General features: G+C 44.1%; 1 protein-coding gene across 3 annotated transcripts in view; it reads left to right on the top strand.

Moving 5' to 3' along the window:
• Positions 1-11674, top strand: part of LOC147461406 (protein SEMI-ROLLED LEAF 2-like) — a 108437-nt gene extending 96763 nt beyond the window's left edge. For all 3 annotated transcript variants that reach the window (XM_086508972.1, XM_086508969.1, XM_086508970.1), the window contains 5 exons: positions 9833-10021; positions 10094-10234; positions 10321-10446; positions 10586-10777; positions 10876-11674. In XM_086508972.1, the coding sequence (XP_086365098.1) occupies positions 9833-10021; positions 10094-10234; positions 10321-10446; positions 10586-10777; positions 10876-11019 (792 nt within the window). In that variant the 3' untranslated portion in view covers positions 11020-11674. The remainder of the gene's footprint in view (positions 1-9832; positions 10022-10093; positions 10235-10320; positions 10447-10585; positions 10778-10875) is intronic.
• Positions 11675-17058: the final 5384 nt, after the last annotated feature.

Here is a 17058-nt window from a genome sequence, read left to right as displayed (position 1 = left end):
AGTGCAGCGGACAGCAGCAGGGGTAGCGCGAGGGGAAGGGGGCAGCGCGAGGTGGACAAGCGGGAGAGCAGCGCGAGGGAGTGAGGGAGGGCGATGGCGCAAGGGGGGAGAGGTGCGAGCAACAGCGAGCCTGATCGTTTTGGGACTAGGTTGCTAGGCGTTACTTGGTAAAGTTCAGAAACTATCCACCAATGGATGCTAAGTGGATGGAAGAAGGTGAACTTGCAGAGTCACCAACTGTGTTATCACTTTACCTGGAAGCCTTCGATTTGCAACCTACCTTGACCCCTTGAGTTTCAAAGCTACATGGATTGTCAGTGTGACAATGGCTTCTGAAACAAATGATGTACATGGTATTTAAACTGAGCTCAAATGAAATACCTGTTACATGAATGTTAGAGCTGTACAGATTGTCAGTTTGGCAATTGCTCTTATGGAATGTCCAAAAGTTTGGTTAGTGCTATAGAAGTGAGTATTTCTTGTCAGTTTGTCAAGGATACAGTGATTGCTTCTATTAAAGAGTACATGTGTAACTGCATTCTTAAACTGTCGGTTTGGGTATGCTCGAAAGTGTTACGGGATCCAACGTGTACTATAAGACAGTGGCAAAATGTGTAGCTACCATTTTGTCATTGGAAAGTTAGTGACTCAAAGCAATGGCAGAGTGCGAAGCTACCCTATGTCATTGGGACAGGGTTCACACGTAGGCAATACATGAGTCGACGAGGTGTTGAATACACCAGGGTTGACAATGAGCATGTATGTGTCGTATATGTGTCGACAGGTGTTGAATACATCAGTGTTGACAGTAAGCATGTACAACATAGATGCAAACGAGGACGTTTGAGATTTCAAGAGGGGGGTATGTCACCAGCGTGTGACTACTATCTATCCTTTTTGTTGATTTCTTTCTTATTATCTATTTACTTTCACTTTTTGGAAACACCCCTCGGGAAATCTAACTGCCCTGCATTGCATAGCTAGTGTGGAACTGTCCAGAGGGAGTCTAGGCCTGAGGGCAAGAGAGCACTAAGGTTGGACAAGGACTATGGTTAGCCAAGTGGGGTCATTGACTAGCCAAAGTGGAATCCTTTGCTACAGAGGCTACATTTCAGTTCTGGATGTGGCCGCAGTGTACAAAGAGGGTCGGATGACCTAGAAAGATACAATGGCAGCATCTCCTAAAATTTAGGAACTGCTATTTTGGGACCTGAAAATGTGTTGACGTCATTACCTCCGGAATGACAAGGGGAACATTTTCTTACTCTGCCGTGAAGTCAACTGGGCAACCGGTTGGGATATTTTTAGGCGGCAACCCCGAGACGGGAAAATACTTATAAATGTGCCAAGTGGCACCTTCTGGTGCACTTGCCTCATGCAACAAGAAGTGGCGCTGAATTTTAAGCTGGGAGAGGCTCATTTTCAGATTTGTCACAGGTTAAGAGCTATGGAGTGCTTGCTTTCCCTCTTATGCACAGTGCGGTGCCAGGAGTGATGCCCTGCACGCTACACACTGCCCTCTCTCTCCCCTTTGGCAGTATGTTATGCCCCTCTAGTGGGCTCTTCATTTGACCAATGTACAGTTGTGTGGGTTCATGCGCGATTGCCGAGGCAAGAGCCTCTTGCATAGGTACTGGATTAGCTAGCGGCTAATCCCCCCGCAGGTACAGGTGAATTCGGAGAGGTTTCACGCCAGAAATCTCGTCCGATTCAAAGGGCAAGTAGCCCTACAGGTGCGGGAGCTCGAGGACTTGCTACGGATGCGACCGGCACGCGAAACGGAGCCCAAAACAGTGAATTACAGCCTGCTGTGTATTTTTGCAGGTTTAGGGTTTTGGCCCTAAACGGACCCTAATACCCCCAGGAGGTTCGGGGACGCAAGGGGGCCGCTGTACAGGTGATATGGCGCATTTTCAGGGCTGAAAACAGAGAATTCAGCGTGCTGCAGATTCTCGCCAGGTTTTGCAAAGTGCCCGTATGCGTCGGGAAAGTCATTTAATGCGTGGGAATACTGACTGTGAAGTGTCCTAGTACAGTTATGTTGCCGAAATCAGGCCGGAACAGTGGAAATTCAGCTGAGTTTGTGCGGGGCAGCTTGTAGGGAACCACAGCGTTTATTCCCTCTTTTGAACAATAAAGAAATACTGAAAGGGGTGCCTAAGTTAGGGGCCAATCTGTTGTCGGTCTACTCATACAGGTGCAATCTAGCAGCCTGTATCCCTCTCCCCTTTGTTGTGTCTTGAAAGTACAGGTAAAATAGACGACTAATAATGGGTGAAAGCTAAATCAAGGTTTAAAGTAAAGTCTACCGCCCTTTTTGGATTGAACAGGCCGGTTTCACCACGTCACCCATTTGTGACATACCCCCCTCTTGAAAGCATTGTAATCGCCCTCGATTACGCTTGCAAAACAAACAAAGGCCATAAACTGTCTTAGCGGACACTGACTGTTAGTACCACGCACTAGGAACAACACAACTAGCACATGTACCAATCGACAGTCACATCACTCGACATCATAGGACATCACATGACAAATCACATTCAAATATCATTCCAAATCTCAGACCATGATTAATCGGCAACATATTTAGCAATTGCATCTAGATCCAGTTGGGACCTCACAGATGCCCGATTAACTAATCCATATTGCAATCATGTCTATAGAGATTTATGAGACCGAAATGCTGCAGTCATTTCGTCTATCAATTCGTGCACTTGAACAAGTCAAGATTTTGTCAGCTCAGCAGTATCCTTGAAACCCAAAGGGACATCAGTGACTCTATATCAAAATATCGGGGCAATCTGTCGACAAAGGAGCGGAGTGACTCCCCTCTTGTGCAAACCCGCTGCACTAGATTCGCCCATGCTAAAATCAAGGTTCTATTGGAGTAGACTATGCTAAACCGAATGCTTCAAGGTAAAGGTTCACAATTTGAGGATATCGGCTAGGTCCTCCACTTCGCATCCAATGTAGGATAGTTCTTGAATTTAACCAAGAACCGCCTAATCACTTTACCTTTGATCTTTCTATCTTTATGTGCCAGTATCTGTTATGGAACGAGTATCTCCTCACTTTCCTCCACTTCCGGTTGCTCATCTGGCTCTCCATGATCGGGCACATTGCCTTTAAAAGGCTTCAAGAGACTCACATGAAAAGCATTGTGAATTCTCCAAGTATCGCGCAGCTTCAGTCTAAAGGAGACATCATTTATCTTTTCTTTTATCTATAAAGGTCCATAGTATCTCATGCTAAGCTTTGGAAAAAGCCGCTCCTTTCCCTTTTTCTTTCTCAGGCGTGCCTTCTCAAAACGTAAGAGTACCCTATCGTCTTTCTTTAATTTCAAATCGCGACGGTGTCGATCTACTGTCTTCTTGTGTCTTTCTTGAGATTTCTCTAAAGCCTCCCGGACCTTGGCAAAAGCAGTGTGCAAGTCCCTCGTGTACTGGTCGGCTTCAAAAATCTTATCTTTCGTGCTTAGGAAGGATGGAACCTTCGGAGCACCTTCAATAATCTCAAATGGCGCCTTCCCTGTCGAACAGTGAATCGTGTTATTGTAGGCAAATTCCACCAAAGGCAAAAACTTTTCCCATGGATTCTTCTAATCCGAAATGTAAGACTTCAATAAATCCAGTACGACTGAATTTGCAATCTCAGATTGCCCATCTGTTTGTGGGTGGAAAGATGACGAGAACTGCAACCGAGTGTCAATGTTCTCCCAAATAGCCTTCCAAAACAAACTCGTGAATCTCTGTCAAAGACTATTGTCTTAGGCAGGCCATGTAATCTGAATATCTAGGCAATGAACAGTCTCGCTAAATGATCCGGCTTGACTGTTTTCTTCACTGGAATGAAATGAGCTTTGTTGGTATACTTGCAATGCCCACCTCTCTCAGTTTTGCCAAAGTTGCCCCTGAATTTACTCCGTACCATCCACGATCACAAATAGAGATCTCATCAACGTGCAAAGCTGGAATCCACCAAATATATGTGCACCATCGGCTTCTCCTTATATGGGCAAAACTGAGAGAGGTGGCCACCAGACGGCCATTTTTTGCCGGAATATCCCTTTTCGCCGGAATATCTTGGCCAAACGACGGCCGGAAGACAATCGGAAAATGGTCGTCCTGCGGGGCCAGGGTGGCCGGTGGTCGGCGGCTAGTGGTCTTTGGCTGGTGGCCGATTTCTAAGAGGACTTGTCTACCCAAAAGCGGCTACACATGGGCGCATGGGAGAGTCTTACTTGGACTCTAAGGGCGGCTGCACATGGGCGTTTAGAGGCTCCCTTACATCTATATAAGGAGGCCTTCTCCCGAGTAATTCGCTAGAATGGTGTGCACACTTGACGCACACAACACATCCTTGTGTAAGGATTGTTAGTCCCTTGTATTCCTACTTGCTCTAGTTGTCTAAACCGCCATCTAAGCTCTACCTTGAGAGCGCATGGGTGGATGACGCCATCTCTTTGTAATAGCGTGCTAATCTAATGTTTTTGATTTGCCACTAGTCTACTTTGCATCGTATCTCTCTCTACTCTCCCTGCTACTAGATCCTTATTGTATTCCGCATTTCTTACACTTGCTTGCTAAATCTGTCAATAACAGTTCAAATACCATCGTGCCCACTTTGTGTCTTCAGAAGATCAAAAATGAAATCCATTGCAATACTTTCCCAGGGGCGGGTGGGAATGGATAAAGGTTGTAACAATCTCTATGCTTTATGCCTGTCAAACTTGACCTTCTGGCATACCAAGTAACTGCATACAAAATCGTCCACATCCTTCTTGAGTCTCGACCAAAAGAAGTATCGCTCCACACCTTTCAAGGTGGTATCAATGCCGCGGTGACCCGTAAATGGTGGCTAGCCGCATTCAATTAGAACCTTTTCCCTCAACGGCTGTGTAACGCACAACATCATTTTCTTCATGAAGTAGCCATCCCGAATGGAATATCCGGCTACTACCTTTCTATTCTGTATTCGACTGAATACATCTGAAAAATCTGGATCTGTGGCGTACTGATCGACCATGTTCGAAGCTTCTATGATGAATCGCGGAAATAGCCAAGACTAACGACTTCCGGGACAGCATCTGCCACCGAGTTCTTTTGTCCCTGCACATGGACAATCTGGAAGTGAAACTGTGACAAGATGTTAGCCCACTGCATCTACTTTTCCGAAAGCTGCTTTTGTGACAAGAAGTAGCTTAAACTCTGATGATCAGTGAAGACCGCAAAATCTGCTCTAAGTAGGTAATGTCGCCAGTGAGTAAGAGCATGGATAACTGCCAAAATCTCTTTCTCATAAATCTGTGCTATCAATTCCTGCCTTGAAAAAATCGGCTCTCATAGGCATAAAGACCGCACAGACTACGACCACAAGCATTACAATATACTCGGAATGACTTTTGCAAATCTGGCAAAGTCAAAACTGGTCACCATGAGAAATGGACTCCTTTCTGTGTCAAGAGATGCAAAGGGGAAGCAACCTCTGCAAACTTTCTAGTGAACCGTCAGTAGCCCAAAAAGCTTCTAACTTCATGGACATTCTTCAAATCGGGCCAATCACGTATAGTCTCAAACTTGGCCGGGTTCATCTGTACTCCTGCTGTTGAGACGATGTGTCCCAAAAAGTGCATCTCCGATAAGAAAAGTTCACTCTTCTTGGCATTGATCACCAACTTGTGATCTCGCAATGCCTGAAAGACCTGTAGCAGATGTTGTCTATGTTCTGCTTCATTCTTGGAAAAGACAATAATGTCATCAAAGAAAGTGCCAACAAAAAAGATCTATACTCTTTGAAAATCCTATCCATCATTCGGTTAAAAGTCGCTGGAGCATTGGTAAGGCCAGAAGGCATCCCCAAAAATTCATATAAAGCGAAGCTCGTCCGAAAAGCTGTATTGTAGACATCTCCCGGCACGATTCGGATGTAATGATATCCGCTCTTCAAATCGATCCTGCTGAAACAAGAGGATCCCTATAGTCGGTCAAGAATATCATCGATCCTCGGAATGGGAAATCTGTTCTTGATGGTGATGTTATTGAGAGCTCTATAATCAATGCACATTCTCCAAGATCCGTCTTTCTTTGAAACCAACAACACCGTAGAGCAGTAAGGTGAAGTACTCGACTGGATAAGACCCTTTTCCAAGAGGTCTTTCACTTGGTTCATAATCTCTTCATTCTGGGCTCGGCTCACACGGTAAGGTGGCCGGTTCCGTGGTGTGCTTCCAGGTATCATATCAATAGTATGATCCTCAGGACGAGCTGGTGGCAACTTGCCTGGCAAGCCCTCTGAAAAGCAATCGGCTTGAGTGTGGAGAAAATCTTGGCTTTCTTTTTCAAGGTCAAAACATATTCGACCTTCAATCATCATTCAGTTCTCTCCGGAAAATCGAGTAAAGAAACTAAATTTCATCAAGTACAATCTCTTTGCCCTTCATTTGTCAAAGTCGCTTTCTCAATCCGATAGTCAACCACAGCGTTGTTCTTGTGGTACCAAGGTATTTCGACGAGGAGGACGTCACAACCTTCCTAAGGGCATTACGTAGAAGTCCTCGTGCCCTAAATACCCCTAACATTGCAAACGAAGTTTGCCAATGATCGGTGTAATGGCAACATCCCGTTCGGGTGCCGCTAGAACTGCCTCTACCTGTGGCCTCAACCTGTTGAGTGTAATTCCAAGTCGAGCCGCCAATTCAAGAAGTTGGCCTTGGCTCCTCCATCAACAAAAAATGAGGGCTTCCTGATCTTTCACTTTGCCCTAAGTGCGGCAAAGTTTTGTACTTTCGTTCATCTGATTCGGTTCGGGCCCCACGCAATGTGGTACCAGTTCTGCTTTCATATGCCTTTTGTGCCACATTCCTCTGCTGCTCTAGAACTCTCCGGCCTGTCTTCAATCTTTTCTTGTTGTGCCTTTTTGGGGCACTTTGCGGAGATGTGTCCAAATTCCCCACAACCACAACACTTCCCCTCTTTCAGATAGATAGCCCTTTCTCTAAGAGTCAATCGGGGACGTGTATCTTTCTTTTCTTTGTCCTGGGAACTCTTTCTCTTTCTATTTCATTGTGAGAGGTCTGTTGGGTTCTCTGAGTCAAGATCTCATCAGTGGGGTAAATCAAATTTCCCGAATGTATCGCAAAACCCCGTTTCGCATGACTCAGCAATTCTTGAATAGAATTCGACTTCTGTTCCAGGCAGTATTCTCGGATCTCTGTAGGGAGTCTGTAGCAAAACCGCTCAATCTGTTCCTTAAAAGAGACCTTCATAAATGAAGAGGTTGGTAGAAAAGAGTTCCAAAATATAAGCGTCCAAAGAATCTCCCTTGGTCATCCGAAGATGATTCCAAGCGGTTCGTATATCTCGACCACCATGTTCGAGCATCTCGGAACCCAGAAAAGGATTCAAATTTTATCGACTGTCCACCTTCTTTAAATTCTTTTGTTTTTCTTGCTCTTGTCTTCGAGGAAGTCATATTGGTTGGCTCTGTAGAAGTGCTTCTTTTCAAGAGTGTTTGTCCATGTCCTTCTGTGAGTACATGTCCCGCTTTTCTGCACTCGTCTATCTTTTCGGCTTTCCTCCGTACCTGAGAGGAGAAGCGATGGCCACACGCCATCTCGAGTAAATCTTATCAATTGGGTAATTCTTCAGGTGTTTCGTCAATCTCGGGTCCTTGGAGTACTTAATCAATCTGTTCACACATATGCCAATCTGCAATTGACGTTTGTACTCCTTTCTAGCAAACTTGTCTGAAAAAATTTGCCCAAATCTTCATTCTTTTCTTCAATTCCCGTGCCGGATTTTCAACTTTTCTTTGCCTTCCCAATGAGAGGTGTCATCTTTGTCAAATTCTTCACGAGAACCCATGTGTAATCTGGGATTCTTTATGGCTTTATGCCCTATAAGGCACAGCGATGAAGACGGGAGTGCGCTCGATGCGCCCACTCTCAATGCGCGATGTATGAAGGGTGGGAGTGGCTAATAAGTCCGTGGTCAGGGCAGTCCGGGGTTCTTTCACAAAAGCTGTGTGCGCTGCAAAAAGGATCGGATCCTCCATAGAAGAAGAATCTTTCTATGCTCTAATACCACTGTAACAAACTTGGACGTCCCAAGTCAAGATTCTATCGCGACACAGCAGAGATTCACTTCAAAACGGTTCACAATTCACAATTAGGTCGACATGGCACGGCGTAGTTCCGTGCCAAGAGGTATTGGCCCCAAAGACTGGCGCCCCTTTTGGTATTTCGTTTTGTATTAATCTGCGTTCAAAGTACAAGAGAGTGGGTAGGTGCTCACTCTCCGACTCTGCGTCCAGATGCTCTGAGAAGTGAGGCCTAGCTCACTTATTTAATGATACAAGGGATGCCTAAAAGCAGAGCCCCAAAAGCAATAGTTTAAAAGCTTCTCAAAATAAAGCAATAATCCCCAAAAGCATTGCTAAAATCAGCCAGCGTAAAAGCAGGGAATTCCGTACGCCATGCCACGTCAGCATCTACGCTTTTTGCACCACAAAATCCAGAAGAATCCGTACGGTAGGCCACGTCAGCATTTCAGTGCATATTGCGGGTCCGTATTGCCACGTGTCAGCATGTGTCCCGGGTCTGCTGCCACGTCACCCATTTGTGACACTTCAGAGCAGCTCCAACCTCATGCGGGAGTGCAGAGGGACTTTCGTGCGACTCTGGTGCCCAAGGCTTTTCTTCACCATGGTCCAGCCACCAGTGTGGCTTTTTCCTCCTCCCATCTTGTGATTTAGCCCTCATTGTACATACTTTGTTTACTCACTGGGGGAGTCTCCCAATGTTTTTGATGTAGCCCTCTTTAGTAGAGGTGGTTTGTAGCCCTATGGGCAGTTTTATCAACTAATATAAGGATCTTTTTCTCGGGGTAAAAAAAAGGTACCACACCATGTATCAAATATTTCAACAGTGGTCTCCATAGTGAAATCTGGTGAACGTGAATCAGAACGGCAGGTGATGTGGGTCTGAAAGGGACTCTGGATGCAGAGGAAGCCTTACATTCACCACTCCCACCTCATGCCAAACACACAGGCACGTATGCACCCTCCCTCCCAAGGTCTCCACTGTGGAATCTGGTGAACGTGAATCAGAGCAGCAGGTGATGCGGGTCTGAAGGGGAGTCTGGATGCAGTGGAAGCCTTACATTCACCACCCCTACCCCACCCCAACACACCCGCACGAACAGTCTTTTCCTCGGGCTCATAGTGTTTAGAGAGCCGCATTCAATTTGATGTCTAGAAGAGGACGTAATGCGGGCTTTATCATTTTGCAGGGAAATCTCTTGACTCCCTACAGGCTGAGAATCAGCTTTTCATATTTGCTTTATGCCCCAGGTTCACTAGATATGGGTCTAGTACCTCATGCTGCTATGTTGCTGCATGCTCTCTAGCCAGCATCGCTGCATGATGAGTGGGAAGGCTCACGTTTTGAGAGGTTAGCTCCATAGCGAACAGGAGCTCATCCATTCTCTTCATGGTATTTGGAGGTGTCTACTGGCTCATTCAATGCAGCCGCACAAGGCTGACTATAATTTCTCCAATCATGGGGAGGACTTCCATTTTCTGCAGATCCATTGCAAGAAGATTCAATTGGCATGCTTGTCACCTGAGTGATATGTCTTGCTCTTTTAACTAGCCAGTTGCCTTGAGGACTGGTCGGATTCTACAATGGCATTGAAACTATTGGTCTGACTGATGGTATTCTCCTGTGCATCTTCCACAGTAATTCAGTCCTTGATCTCCTACTTATACCTTATCAACAAACCTTTCTTATTGAACTAGAACTTGGTTTAATGAGGTTGTCTCTGTGGCTCAGATGGATCCCTACTTGACAATTTCAAAGTGTGGATTGAGGGTCACAGATGGAGAGGATGCAAGCCATTACGGGACATCTGCTGACAATGCTACTGCATCAATGGTTTTGGATCAGCTCAGGAAGGATGTTGAATTTTCTAACGAGTCGTTGGTCTCATTAATTTTGAGCAGTTCATCCACAATTTTTGAGGTAAATTTTCTTTGACTGCTTTATACACAGGGTTTCGACATGACTCTAATGAAGTTGCATCTGACTGGTCAGTTGGACCTTGCTTGCTTGAGAAGTGAATTGCTTCAAACATTTTCTCCTGCGCATAGTGGATTTGCATTCGATTTGGATGCTGATTCAAACAGAGTTCGACCTTGGATTGCGGTTCTTCACAAAAGTAGCTCATTTGATGAGGTGGTTAGCCTTGATATTTGAAGCAATTTTGCCAGCATGTATTTAAGAGCAATCCATTAGCATGTAACCACTGATCTCTTCTGCAGGCCAGGAACTCCAAGGATGATTTTATCGGTGACAACGGTTGTGCGGAATTACACAAATTTCTAACAAACAATCCTGTGTATGAGCCTTCGGCAGACGTCATTGGTGTCACCCAGCTCTTAAAATCGGTAAAGCTCTTACTCCAGTCTATTTCTGACAAGTCCTATGAAAGGTGTCGGAATCGAAAATGTAAGAATGAAACATATAGAGAAGCGAGCTTTTTCCAAGGGTGGCACTCATGTCTCATGTATGGTCCTGTTATTACAGGCACTTGAAATGGCAGGGCAAGTAGCGAAAATCAAAGTCGCATCATCTCCTCTTCCATTTTCTGCTGTAGCCATGAAGTGTGAAGATTTTGGCTCCAGTGCAAGACGAAAGGTGCCCATTTGGACAAACATAGACGAATATAACCAGATGTTTCCATTAATGTCATCTCATCATCACTTTGAGCTTCCCCAAGTAATTATGCTCTGCAATAAATTTCTTTGAATACACTAGCTCATAAAGTTGAAACCATTCTAGAAATGACTTTGATACCGTCTCGACATTGTTTTCAGGGGAAGGGTCTGCCAGATACAAAAGATTTGGATGGAGTAGCTTATGCTTCTCTGACAAAGCCAGATCACAAGAAACCCTGTCAGACTTTGCAGCTGCCTCCAGTCAGTCACTATGACAATTTTCTGCGAGCAGCAGGATGCTAATTTAAGGCTCCTGGCATGGGTGGTAGCAAATGTGTGGTCCAGCTGGCTGCATAGGAAGTCATACAGACCCATAAAATTTTAATCTACAAACTACTATTGGATGCAAACTACAAGTCAGCTTCATGAGAAACTATAGAAGAGATTGTCAAGCCCATAAGAATTCTGGACTTATCTATTGGTAAGAAACGTCTCCCGTTCTTGGCCACCATTTTCATCTCCATTTCTCGACCACCACCACCATTGATTTGTTCTTGTGCTATTGGGGCAACATCAAACGTGAGAATGACCATCCACATCAAGAGTGGGGATCTGCATAAAGTCAAGATCATTTGGCCCACAGGACAGTTGAGGTTTCCAATGAGCATCCATGGTTTTAGGATTCAATGTCATATTTGTCATCTCAACTTCTTATATTTTGCTATGTATTTCTCTCATTATAATCACATTCTTGAACAAAAGGAACTTGTGATGGATATGACTCAATGGCAATCTTCTTCTAACCTGTACTAGTAGTGGCTATTCTACAAAATTGCAAGCAAAGAAATTCTTATGGAAACGTTTACTTATGCCATCAGAAAAAAAATCCTTGACCCATTCTCCTGTCAAGGATAGTAGTTGGCTAAAGGTCGTTAATAAAGTAATTTTTGATAAAGGATTCATGATGTCACTCAAGCTGGTCGCTAGGTTTTGTTCAAATTCGTAGTCAATCAAAGGTACTTCTGCAATTCGGTTCATTAATTAGACCCAAAGGAGAAGAAATTCAAATACCTATACCTACTTATTAAACAGCAACCAGAATTGCTTTTGGAATTTTTGAGAACAGGCCTTTGTTACGTTATAAGTGCTCAATAAAGTCATGAACAAGCTTTAGGTAACAACATTGCTTACCACCATATTTAGCCCCATGACTAATTTAAGATTCTTTGAAATAGTTAGGACAAGAATCTTGTGGAGGCAAGGTTTTGAGAATGAGCTGGTTGGAAAGCCATATTAATAACACTCCATTTATATATGTGTATATATGTACATGTGTGTGTGTGTATATTGTGAAGCTAAAGTGTGTATTCAGCAAAATGATAAGAGGAAGCTTGCTAAGTGGTAGACATGTGCCCAACAATAGGCCTTTATGGATAAAGGTTGTGCTTCGAAGAAATTTTTTAAGTAGTTGCATCATTCGAGAGTCTCGTAGTCGATTAAACGGGTTATGCTTCTTCGGGTGCTTGGACTTCTTCGAAGTGGAAATTGGCTGAGGTTATGGTTTCACATTACCATACGGTGTTTGCTGCCCATCTCAGCCTTCTTCGGCAGCTTGTGGAGCGTGTGAATTGTTGCTTTCTTATGTTCGTTCAATTCTATCTTCGCAGGAGGCACAATGCTTTGAGGATCTTTTCTCTGTCCTCGAATTGCATGGTGCCTTGCTTGCATTGGGCCAGTGGAGATCTCTTGGTTGGGACAGACTTACTGTGGAATTTTTCCTCTCGTTTTGGAATGCCCTTATACAATCCTTAATCTTCATGATAAATGTGGCATGGAAAAAACAAGATCTACCAATTTCATGAAAAGAAGGCTTACTTAAGTTGTTGCCCAAGCAAGCGCTTTGTGAGCAGTTCTCTCATTGGCGGCCCATAACTTTGATGCCGGTGATATACAAGATTTTGGTTAAAATGTTGGTCCACTGCATCAAGGACTATTTGTTTATAGGTCTTCATCAGGCTCAGTATGGTTTCATTCCTCGTCGTCAAATCATGGACAATTTGGCCAATCTTATGATTGGCATGGAATATGCTAAGTATACGCAACAAGATGTGCTCGTCATGCAAGTTGATATTGAAAAGGCCTTTTGACACTGTGCATTGGGACTTCATTGTTGCCACAATGAGATGCCTAGAATTTGGTCCTAAGTTGGCCAATGTGGTTTATTTCTTGTATGATTGTAGTACGTCTTCGGGAATGCTGGACGGGGAATTGACAGAATTGTGGCCGCTTGGTTGTTTGGTTAGGCAGGGTTGATGTATCTTGATCACTTGACCTCTGCGCAGCATCTTCATGGTTTGTAACTACCATCAGGTCATACTTTTATTGGGCAGGCTTATGCAAATGACTCGCTATTTATGCCCTGCAATCAGCAAAACGATGTTCAAGAGATTATGAACGCTTTGGAATTGTTTGCGCTTGCGGCTGGTCTTAAAGTCAATTTTCGTAAATCAAAGCTTCTGCCGCTTCGTTCTTGTGATTGGCATGCTCTGTTGTGGCTAGGAGAGATTGTTCTTTCAAATGTAATCACTAGGCATTTGGGTTATCCAATTGGATGGAATGTTACTCACAAGCAGAAAGTGAATTGGGTTATGACCCGCCTGAATGTTAAACTGCATTACTGAAAGCTTTCTACCTGGCCGCTATATGTTCGCCTGCGAATTGTTCAGAGTATCCTCGTGCCATATGTTCGCCTGCGAATTGTTCAGAGTATCCTCATGGCATATGTTCAGTTCCTTTTGCCATTGTTACATTGGCCCCATCATTGTCTTGACTCTCATGTCGGCCATTGTCTCATTTGTGGCGAACGCGTGCTCACAAAAAAGGTTTGCGCTTAATATCGATGGCAAAACTTTGTACACCAAAGCGCTTTGGTAGTTTGAATATTTTGGACCTGCGTAGGCATGTCATTGCTAGGAAGGCTATGCTTTTGCCTACACTTGAGCAACAATCTCAGCCTTGGACTCTTATGTTTGCACACTTGAGTCAGCATGTGGTTACATCCTCATTTGGTCACTGGCAATCATCCATGTGGGAGGCAGTATTTGGTAAGATGGATGGTCGTATTCTTGGATGCCCACTTTCTTCCACCTTGCTTTCTGCATGGAAACAGGTTACGATTCATCTTTCATGGAATGCTCGGAGGGAAGGAAACTCGCTTCGTGTGAAGAGCCTTCATTGGAGTCGGGCTTTTTCTCTTACTTTGGTCAACCGCTCGCCTCGCCAGGCGTATTTCCTCTCTTGCCGTGGCATTCGAGTGGTTGAGGATGTGGTGGATGTAGATGGTTTCACTTTCGAGTTTCCATTTGCCGCTCGCCGCTTTGGATTGGGCATGCACTATTGCCAGTTTTGGAGAGAATTACAGCAAATGTTGACAGCTTTCTTGCCGGTTTCACCTTTGGCTGATGGTGATCGCAAGTCTGACTGGAAGCTTGGGGAAATGCCATTTCAAGATATTTCTGTTGGCCGGGCATATGCTCTTCTTCTGCCTCGTCCATGGATTGCTGATCATTGCAACGCTATTTGGCACATGCATAAATCAGATATTTGATGGCGCGGGATTATATCTGCAATATGGGAAAGTCGTTTGCAGTTGAAAGAGCGTTTGTTTCTTTGGCGGTGTTTACTTGGTGTGCTCCTAGTGGGTACCTTTCTTAGGATGCGCCGTATCCGCTCTTCATCATGTGTCCGTTGCTTATCTGCCGAGGAGGATGTTTGTCACCTCTTGTGGGATTGTTGTGTCACTCGAGAATTCCTTCGTCGGGTTTCTGCGTGTATGCGGCTACGTTTTCCCATGACGGTCTTCCATAAGCAGTTATGAATTTTTGGTATCTTCTCGTCGGCGTTGCAGTGCTTTGCAACCTTCTTCATGTGGGTCAGCCTATGGCGGACAGTGTAATGGCTATATGTTCCATCGCATTCATACAGATCCACTACCTTTCTTCAAGATTTCCCTTCGGCAGTCTTTGTGGTTTGGTGGTGATATCACAGCAGAGATACATCAGCTTTCTTATGAATGCTTTTAGATATTTTATACCGCCGAACACTGTTGTGTTCCTTTCCTTGTACATCTTTTTGGTGGGTTTTCCTCTCTTTGAGGTTTCCCACAGATGGTTAAATCAAATTGATTTACAAAAAAAAAAAGTGTGTGTATATATATATATATATATATATGCTATCTAATGTTCTAGAATGCAAGATCGAAGGAGCTTTAGATGTTCATATTTGTATCAAAGCAAAAATTGCATGGTTGCTAACTACGGAAAGCTGGTGTTTAATCTTTTAGGCCAATGGATTGATCGTTCATGTAAAGGTTGCATGGTTGTCCAAGTAAGTTCAATGATACTCAAACATCTATATTCAAATCATACACACAAGAGGAAAAGTGAGTGATGCATTGAAGAGTTTCAACTTTTTCATTAAAACTTGTAGGCATCTTATACTTGAATGAACCAATGTGACTCTCATACCAACAGAGAGATCTATGTGTTGCTTCAGTTAGGGAAAAAGCTAATGGACACTCAATGGCTTGGTTGTTTTTTTTAAACAGGAAATTGTAAGGTTGGCATGGTTTTTCTTCCTACACCTTTTTTTTGCTTTTGTTCAAGTTTACAAATTTCATAAAACTAGCAAATGTGGAGAATACAAAACTTATAAAAGAAGACCTTGTTATTGTTCAAGCTTCAAGTAGATGTTTCGAGTTGCTATATCCCATTACAAAGAGCCTTCAAGTCTTGTTAATAATTTTGGTGTAGTTTCAAATATACATATTTGAAAGCCATTTCGTAAGGTGTTGGAATCGAATACTAAAGAAAGAAACATACGCAGGGCAAGTTTTGTCCAGGCATGCCCCTCTTCTCATTTCTACTCTAGCCACTGATGTTGTGGCACGCGAAACATAGTTTTATAAGAAACACAAGAAGCTTTGGACAGTGTCTCACAATAATTCTCACATTGTGACTTACCTCAACATCATGAGCTTCTGCGAGGGCCGGGCCGGTGGTCCCTTGCCCCCAATCGTACCTAGCTAGGTATGTGGTGCCTCTCGAGCAAAAGCTCATGATGTTATGCATTGTATGAAAAACACTCTACATGAGAACAATTCTATATCTTCTTGTGAGAGATGGTACTATGTTACTGAGATCGTTACAAAACGTGGTCATGCAAAGCATAGTCGCAAGTAACATAGTAGGAAGGGGCTTAATCACATCAAATCAGAAATTACAAGGAATCAAATGATATACGGTGCCAGGTATTGGGCAACGCAGCAGCCAGTTGTGCGCGCAAGGCGGTGGGTAGATAAGCACTGGACGTGAAGGGTGAGGGCGATGTGCAGCTAAGGAGGAGGTCGCAAACTTTAGATTTGCAAGCTTTTTTCTATGGCATGGGTTGGCAGCTCCAAGCAGCTCTCTCTCTCTCTCTCTCTCTCTCTCTCTCTCAGGCATCAAAGCATGCACGAAAAGCAAAAAGAGAGAGCCTAAGAGCCCACGGCCAAGATTGTTGTTGCAGAGGATCCAAGGATTGCATTGGAGCAAACGATGAGGTGATGGAGAAAGAGAAGCTAAGTCGATTGCGTTGGAGCAAACGATGAGGTGATGGAGAAACAGAAGCTAAGTCCAGCTCGGTGATTCATTCTCTCCCACCCATCTCAGAGGTGCACCATCTATGCTCCGCCAAATTGCCCTCTTTAATTTATTCACGCCATGGCGTTGCGGTGCATGTCACTACTAGGGAGGGGCCTACTGCAGAATGCGCGTGTAGTTAGAAGTCAGAGTTGGCAAATCTTTAAGGGAATCTTTAGGGCTCAACCATGATATGCATGAACTGTCAAGAATGAAACAAAAACCACTTGTGGACACTCGCGTGTCATAACAACCAGCCCAAGCTAAGTCCGAAAAGGCATGTAAATCTGGCGGCAATGATCCCTCCTTCGAATAAAACAACCCAAGATGTAAAAAGCCACTCAAGTAGCAAAAAATCCTCTTGACAGCATGTCAATCCTTAGACCTTGTACTATGCATAGATTTGCTAACCCAAACTAAATATATGGCCTCGTATTGCATACATAATAAAGGCATCCTACAGCAAAGATTGACATCGATAGGAACACTAGCATCATAAAGACTCAATTTCAACCATATTTCCATTGGAGTAGTAATAGGTTTGCAGCCCTCAAGACCAAACTTATATAGTAATGTCTCTATGTAGCTTGTTTGACACAACGCAATACCTCCATCACACTGCTTAAACTGTATGCCCAAGCAATGATGCAAAGGCCGCAAGTTT

This window comes from Adiantum capillus-veneris, chromosome 3 (genome assembly GCF_014529385.1).
Source record: "Adiantum capillus-veneris isolate H3 chromosome 3, ASM1452938v2, whole genome shotgun sequence".
Classification (NCBI taxonomy): Eukaryota; Viridiplantae; Streptophyta; class Polypodiopsida; order Polypodiales; family Pteridaceae; genus Adiantum; species Adiantum capillus-veneris.
This window is presented reverse-complemented; position numbering and strand designations above follow the sequence as displayed.